The 7,216-nt window shown below is 34.2% G+C and overlaps 1 protein-coding gene across 7 annotated transcripts in view; it reads right to left on the bottom strand.

Moving 5' to 3' along the window:
• Positions 1 to 1,017: 1,017 nt before the first annotated feature.
• LOC125039440 (major facilitator superfamily domain-containing protein 12-like) overlaps positions 1,018 to 7,216 on the bottom strand; it is a 15,648-nt gene continuing 9,449 nt past the window's right edge. For 4 of the 7 annotated variants that reach the window (XM_047633369.1, XM_047633368.1, XM_047633370.1 and 1 more), the window contains exons 9-13: positions 6,887 to 6,901; positions 6,023 to 6,150; positions 4,920 to 5,117; positions 4,482 to 4,661; positions 1,018 to 4,188 (exon numbers count right to left, since the gene is read on the bottom strand). In XM_047633369.1, the coding sequence (XP_047489325.1) occupies positions 4,097 to 4,188; positions 4,482 to 4,661; positions 4,920 to 5,117; positions 6,023 to 6,150; positions 6,887 to 6,901 (613 nt within the window). In that variant the 3' untranslated portion in view covers positions 1,018 to 4,096. The remainder of the gene's footprint in view (positions 4,189 to 4,481; positions 4,662 to 4,919; positions 5,118 to 6,022; positions 6,151 to 6,886; positions 6,902 to 7,216) is intronic. The other 3 variants (XM_047633371.1, XM_047633374.1, XM_047633372.1) reach the window with 3 other exon arrangements.

Below are 7,216 nucleotides of genomic sequence, written 5' to 3'. Positions count from 1 at the left end.
CAGAGTTGGAAATAGAGATATAAAAAAGATATATGGGAATGAATATCTTTATAGTACAAGAGAAGTATTGGACCGATTTCGATCTTCCTCAGAAATAAATGTATCTCTGACGAAGAAGATATAATCTAAAGCGTTTAAATACATCTCTTACATTGAGAAGATATTCAGTCACAGTTATACCTTTTCTACATTTGTCGCAATGATCACGGTTCAGAAAAACATAACTAGACAGTTTCAATGTCTTCTCATCCCTCTTAAATCAGAAAAAAATAGGTTTGTCTCAGACACACAGGAATACACACACTAAACTCCTTGATGAATTTTCAAGCAGTGTTTGTTCCTCTTGCCCTGCCTGTCTCCTACCCGGATTTTTGCATGTAAATTGTCTGGCCCTATTACCCTGGCACCATGTACTCATGCAGTGCCTATGTCGACAAACATAGCACCATCCTAGTGAGGTCCCAGGAATCATACATATAACATTATTAAAAAATATATAATTATGTAATGCTGACTATTAAATTGTACATAGAAATATTCTAGCTAACCACTTTTTATTTGGGACATCTTTGATTTCATCATGATTTTCATGCTTATTGGTTGTACAGTATTCTATTATACATTATTAGTTACTTTAGCATAAATCTGATAGGAATTCAATAGTACGTGTCTGCATACAGGATCGAGTTAAATTGGAACTAATTCCTCTGCAATTTACACTTTCTCTTTAAACATTCCATTCCTCATTTTGGTACAATGCAAATTATGAGCCGATACATACCTTATTGCTTTTTTACAGTAAAGCTTTTAGTGTCAGGAACATTTTTAATCAACTAAATATTGTATGTAAAGTTTAATTTAAGCAGTACACACAGTCCCTATAATGTCTTCTCATCCAAGCAGAATGAAAGACAATCAGATTTACCAATTATAATCATTTGTTTCGAAATCCAAATCATGAAGGAATCTCACCTCGTCTAGAAAGTCAGGAAATAAGCATGAAATGAAACAAAAATCTATCGCTCAATATAATTTTAATTTGATAAATATCATTTATTATTCTTTGTAAAAAAAGAAGTGTAGAGAAATCTTGAATTCATATACATACACATTAGAGTATATATAAAAAACAATGTTTGTGCAGGAAGTAATAAAAGCATTAAAAAAAATAAGTATAATCTAATTGTTTTTTCTTCTCATTACAAAGCTATACTTAACAACCAGAAGAATGTAAGGACTTTTTGCAATTTTTCACTTCTGAAATTAAAAGCATTCTTTGGATAACCCAAAAGTCCTTAAGGAATATAAGTGTAATTTCCTAAAAATAATAGATTTGCATATAAGCTGATATCACTCTATTTACTCTTACATCTCTCCACAGAAAATTCAAATCCTGTTATATTATGCTAATACAACTCTTTTATTCCTATAGTAATCACAGGCGTATAATTTCAAAGTTAAGAAATGGCTTGGCCTATTTACTAGAGGAATATATTTAAGCCAGTCATTAAGTTTACTACTCAAATAACTTCTTTTCATATTGTGGATAAAGTGATTTTTTGTCAACCACATATCACCTGCTTAGTTATCAAGTGAAAGAGTAATAAACTATAAGTTTTCCCTCTATAAAGAGAGCATACTCATACAGTGGAAATTTACATCCCATCAAAACTTTTTCATACATTTATGCAAGCCACCATCATGACAGACTTTGTACTCAATGTATCATTTTTTTCTAATCATCTAGAATAATCACACTCCATAACATGGTTACATGAGCAACTTGGTTTAAACATACACATTCACCCACGCACGCACACTTGTACTCACTCAATCACTCAGTCACTCCCTCGCTCACTCTCTCGCTCACTCTCTCGCTCATCTCGTGCTCACTCTCTTGCTCACTCTCTCGCTCTCACACACATTTGTACATGCACACATACAAGCACACACTTACTTAACAGACACAGAAAATGATTATAGTAATTGAATAACCTATTGTATGTATCATATAAGACTGAAGATTAAGTAACAGACATCAATACAACCACTGATCCTTTGTTCAAAATCATCATAATTCCAATATGAATTTCGTAAACAGATCCCATAATCTCACAATCTACAATACTACAGGAATTCCAGTTTTTTCTGTAACTTGCAAAATATCACAGTCAACCCACAATGTCTATACAATCTGACCAGTGTGAAAAATATCTCTCTGCATCTACGAATATCAAAATCCCTTAAAAATAACAGAAAAATACAAGTCTATAAAAATACAGATAAAACACAACCACGCAGCACCATCGGGAATAAACTGCAGGTAAATCTCCACATATCCCTATCACACCTAGAATCCACGGTACAATAATTTGTCTAGATCATTTATCACAAAATAAATAAACCACAGCAACTAGTGGGGTGGAAGACAGGGGGAGGTTAAAGGACAGCTGAATCCTTTTTTCACATGCAAATGACGCAGAATGGCACAGCTATATTTATAATTTTATTACTTGTTGCAAAGAGGTTAATCAGATCAACTAATAAATTGAAAATAACTATCTATAAATTATCATACATTACATGAAAGACTTTCACTTCTTTATCATATCTAAATGCTCATAAAATCATATTCAATATATTAGATTACATATTCTTTATCCTTTTATATATTAAGTTATAAATTTCATTCATATCATATATTATAAAAAAGGTGTCTACATATATTTTTAAGCATGAAGAAGAGGAAAAGGAGTAAGATATGAAGGGGGAAAAAAAAAATAATATCAATCTGAAAAGCAAGGTTTCTGTTTCTACCTTTGTAATGCTAGAGATCACATCAAGCAAGAGACCAGTAATTATTAAAAAAACAAACAAAGGGCATAAAACCCATCTCACTTCTATTATTCATCAGCAATTTCTTTTTATAAATTTAGCATGCAGTCTATTTCCCAAGCGGCTGGCACCATAAGCCCTTTTTCCACAATGCCCAAAAACAAGCTGGTACCATAAAAAGCTTTATTTGGAAATATCTGAGCATGGCTCTCAAAGGGTAAAAAGCACATCTGTACAAATGTCTGTAAAGCAAAATATACTGGATATCATGAAATACAAGTTATTTCACACATTAAAGTCTGCCCTTTAAATTCATTCTAAAACAAAATTATCATAAAGAATTTGGTGATAACAGTCTTTAAAAACTGGGTAGTATTTTCAGAACTTCATGACAAGTGAGACTACTGCATTTTCTTTTCCCTGGCAGCTGAATCCATATGCTCAATACTATCCCAATAATTGGAGTTCACAAATGAGTCAATTTGTGCCTCCCCCCCAAAAAGAAAAAACAATAACAGCAGTACAGAGCAAAATTTGAATACAAGTAACTGATCAATCTCAATCATTACCATTACCACTATAACTCTCAACCTTTGAGATTTTAATATTAATTGGTCCAAAGTCCTACTACTGCACAGAAGGAATAATTGGACTGTGAGATAACATTCTCAATAAGTAAAGTGCCTAAAATACCCTGAAACACTTTCATTATAAAAATATATCTCATCAAATATAATAAAAGTTATACAGTCTCTTGTACAGGATAAAAAAATCTTCCTCACAAAACAACAAGATACTGGGATATACGGGTAGAACACTTTGTTCCCATCCATTACAGTATCCATGTACAACACACTGGCATGTGCTAATACAGGAATCCCCCACTTAAAGTTCCAATATGTTCTGGGCTTGATCATTTTGCAAAGACCATGTCATATTGATAAAGAATGTAACTCAAATCAACACCTTACTGCTATCTTTGAAACCTATGAGCAAGTGAAGTGTTTCATGACATGGTTATGACTGTAGTAGTGCAAACAGCACAATTTGCAATGCATCTGGAAGCCATAGAACATGATTTTGCTAGATAGCCCAGACATAGTGCAAATCAACAGTGGCAGACATTAAGCAGGGGATGACTGAAGTACAAATATATGCCAAAATATATTTCATTTTATCTACTCATGATATTGATCACATTCTTAAAGTACAATTATGAAATTCATCACAGTGTCGAGCATATTCATATTAAATAAGTTCCTTAAGCTCTGGAGACATTATCACTTTCATCGCTGCTTACTGAGTGTGTTCGCACTCTAACCCTCACAATTGAGTTTGGGACAGCTGTGTATTCTGCAAGGGAAAGTTTAACATCAATTAATGAAATGTCCATAGATGCATACAAACTAGTGAAAATTACTAGAATTCATCAAAGAGAGGATTAAAAAAACAAAGTATTAGTAGGCATTCAATTTTAACTACAACAAAGTATAAAGATCACAATAACAAAATATTGCAAGCAAAGGCTTATCATTAAGATGCACACATCACAATGTCTCAACAAATATGGTAATCTACATTAATGGAACTGTGTCATTAATCATGATTTTTTTTTTTCAATAATGCATAAGATTTAGGCAACAAACCTCCACCTCCCGCCGCAGCAGTCACTTTATTACCACAAGCACTCATGCCAGGCCCAACCCCTGCAGCTGACATCTTGCTAATGGCAGGCCCTACACATGCTATTGTGCTAACTTTGGCACAAGGACTTTTCTCTATGGGTGCATCCTTAGTGTTCGATGATGTTTTTTCTGAATCCTTACCTGTCAGAAGACTGGATCTGTAGTAAAGGCCCATTCAGCCCAAGCTTTACCAACTAGAGACAACATAGAAGGTGATAAGCATTCAACAGTATTTCACATGACTTGGCCTGGAACTGCACTGTACAGCAGTACAGTACAGCATGAAGCACTTTGGTTAATAAAGTTTAAAACTACCACCACTACAGCAAGCTCATAAAAGGGGGTTAGTTGAAGCCATAACTTAATAATTTCAAGCTACTATCCATAACTACTACACACCTTCACCTTGTGCTGAGGAAGTGCTGTCACCACAAACACCCATTCCTGGTCCAACTCCAGCTGCTGCCATTGTACTGACTGCAGGCCCTACACACGCTACTGTGCTCATGTCTGCATTGATGCAAGCAGGTGCATTCCCCTCAGCGTTTTCCTCTGTGTCTCTACTGCTTGAGTTGGCTATGGGTGTGGCTGAGTTTCCTGTTGCAGTGCATAAAGAGAATCCATATTTACATATTTTTTATACTGTATTTAGAATTAACCCAATGCCAACGGGCATGATGTGTGCATACGTGCTATGCCCACTGCGAGTTACTTGTTGGATTGTTTTTACACATAGATGGCTACACTTGTACTAAGTCACCAATGAGCCAGTTACGAGTACTGCCTGTCTCGCCCGTTTACCCTTTCCTTGATTTAGGAAAATCTTTTACGTTATCTTATTTTGCTGTTACTAATGTTTATAAAATTATAGTAATTATAATGTTTATAATAAAAATAACACCATCGATATTCATAGCACTAGTAAAAAATACCTATTTCCCACCTATTCAAATCACGTAAGGTCACAAGGTTTACTAATTGACTCCTTTGTGGCTAAGCTCTAGCAGAGCCATCTATGTGCAGAGACATTTCACAAAAATATAGAAAATGAGCACAGCATTTTCCCCATTTTTTATCCATTTTCCCCAGCAGGCATTGGGTTAAGGAGGGATGGAAATCAATTATAGAACATATACACTATGAGTATTTATAGTAGCCAAGTTCTCAAAAACATATGTATTTATCTTCATCAACCCAGAAATAGTGAAAATACACCATTCTTCAATCATTCATTTCAAGTTACTAATACTTAACTGAATATCAATATCAAAAATACACTTATAAATATCTAAAAATAGACAAATCTCTAAAATTAAACATACAGCCTAATGAGGAACACCTAACAGGACTCCTCATATCACACACATTCAAACCATTCATTCATCTATGAATAAACAGTCAATCCTCCATGCCAAATACACTTTTGTTGTTGTTAGTTTTACTCACTTCCCTATAATGTGAAGAAACTGAACCAACACTTGAACCTTGGACTGGCAACTTACCTTTTGAGCGGTCACCTATTTTGGCAGGCAGAAGAGTGAGGACTGCCAGGAGGCCGAGGATTGCAGCTCCGCCACAGCAGTAGAAGATTATATTACGGTAATATTGAGAGCACATTGGACAGCATGCTCTAAGAGTTGGGAAGAAATATGTATCGTAATAAGCGAAGTCTTCAGCTGTCTTAACAATCAAAACAAAGTTTACAAATTTTATTTACAATATAAACATATTGTCAACATCACCAAACTAGAAGGTGACTGATGATGATAATATTTTACTTATCATGTATCAGTACACACACTAAATATGGTAAATCTAGCAAATTAAAACTGGCCATTCCAAAGCTGTCAGAGAGAAACTGCCTCTTCAGTGAAAGAAACAAAAAAAATGCTTTCTAATGCAAGTTGCAATTACTTATCCCCCTAAAGCAGAAATCTCTGAGACAACCTCACTAAAGTATATTTTCTCTCTTCTTACTTCCCTTTTAAAAGTATGAGACACTAGAGCTGATGAGGAAGAAAACCAATAGAGAAAATACAAAGAGTAAAATGAGAGTAACTGGTAACAGTGATTTAAAAATGCAAATGGACATTTCTAATTTTCATTTAGAATGAGGAAAAGTATAAGGGTATATATAAAGAGTTTTGAAAAGAGGATTATAACAAACAAAATATTTACGTGGAAATGATGTCATCCAACCAATCATTTTCCTAGTCTGGAGAATCATGAAAGGGTTGATGCAAGAAATGATAATCTTAATGTTAGAGTAACAGACACCATGCAATAGAAGGCAAGAGGGGTGTTAACTAAACATGCACTTGCAGAGGTACATAAGTATTTCATGCACAAGAGTTGTATTTACGCACCTAATGAGGTTTGTGCTGAAACGAATGTTAAATTATGTTAATCACTACAATTCTTTTAATCTGTGTTTTAGCTGATGCTTTCCCATTATAATTAAGTTTCTTTATATAACATTCACATAAGCTTCCTGATGCAACAGCAACAGCCTTGTCTAGCTAGCCCAGAATTTCTGTGTGCAAGTATTAAGCATGTAGTAGCAAAGAAAACATTGCATGTCAAACCATGCAAAAAAAAATCAAGTACCACATAAAACAATACTTTTGAGATAACTCATTTACAGGCAAGAAAAATCAATAAATAACTCAACAATATAGACACAAAAACAGACAAAA

Source organism: Penaeus chinensis, chromosome 27, assembly GCF_019202785.1.
Source record: "Penaeus chinensis breed Huanghai No. 1 chromosome 27, ASM1920278v2, whole genome shotgun sequence".
Taxonomy (NCBI): domain Eukaryota; kingdom Metazoa; phylum Arthropoda; class Malacostraca; order Decapoda; family Penaeidae; genus Penaeus; species Penaeus chinensis.
The sequence above is the reverse complement of the archived record's forward strand: the minus strand, read 5'-3'. Positions and strand labels throughout refer to the sequence as shown.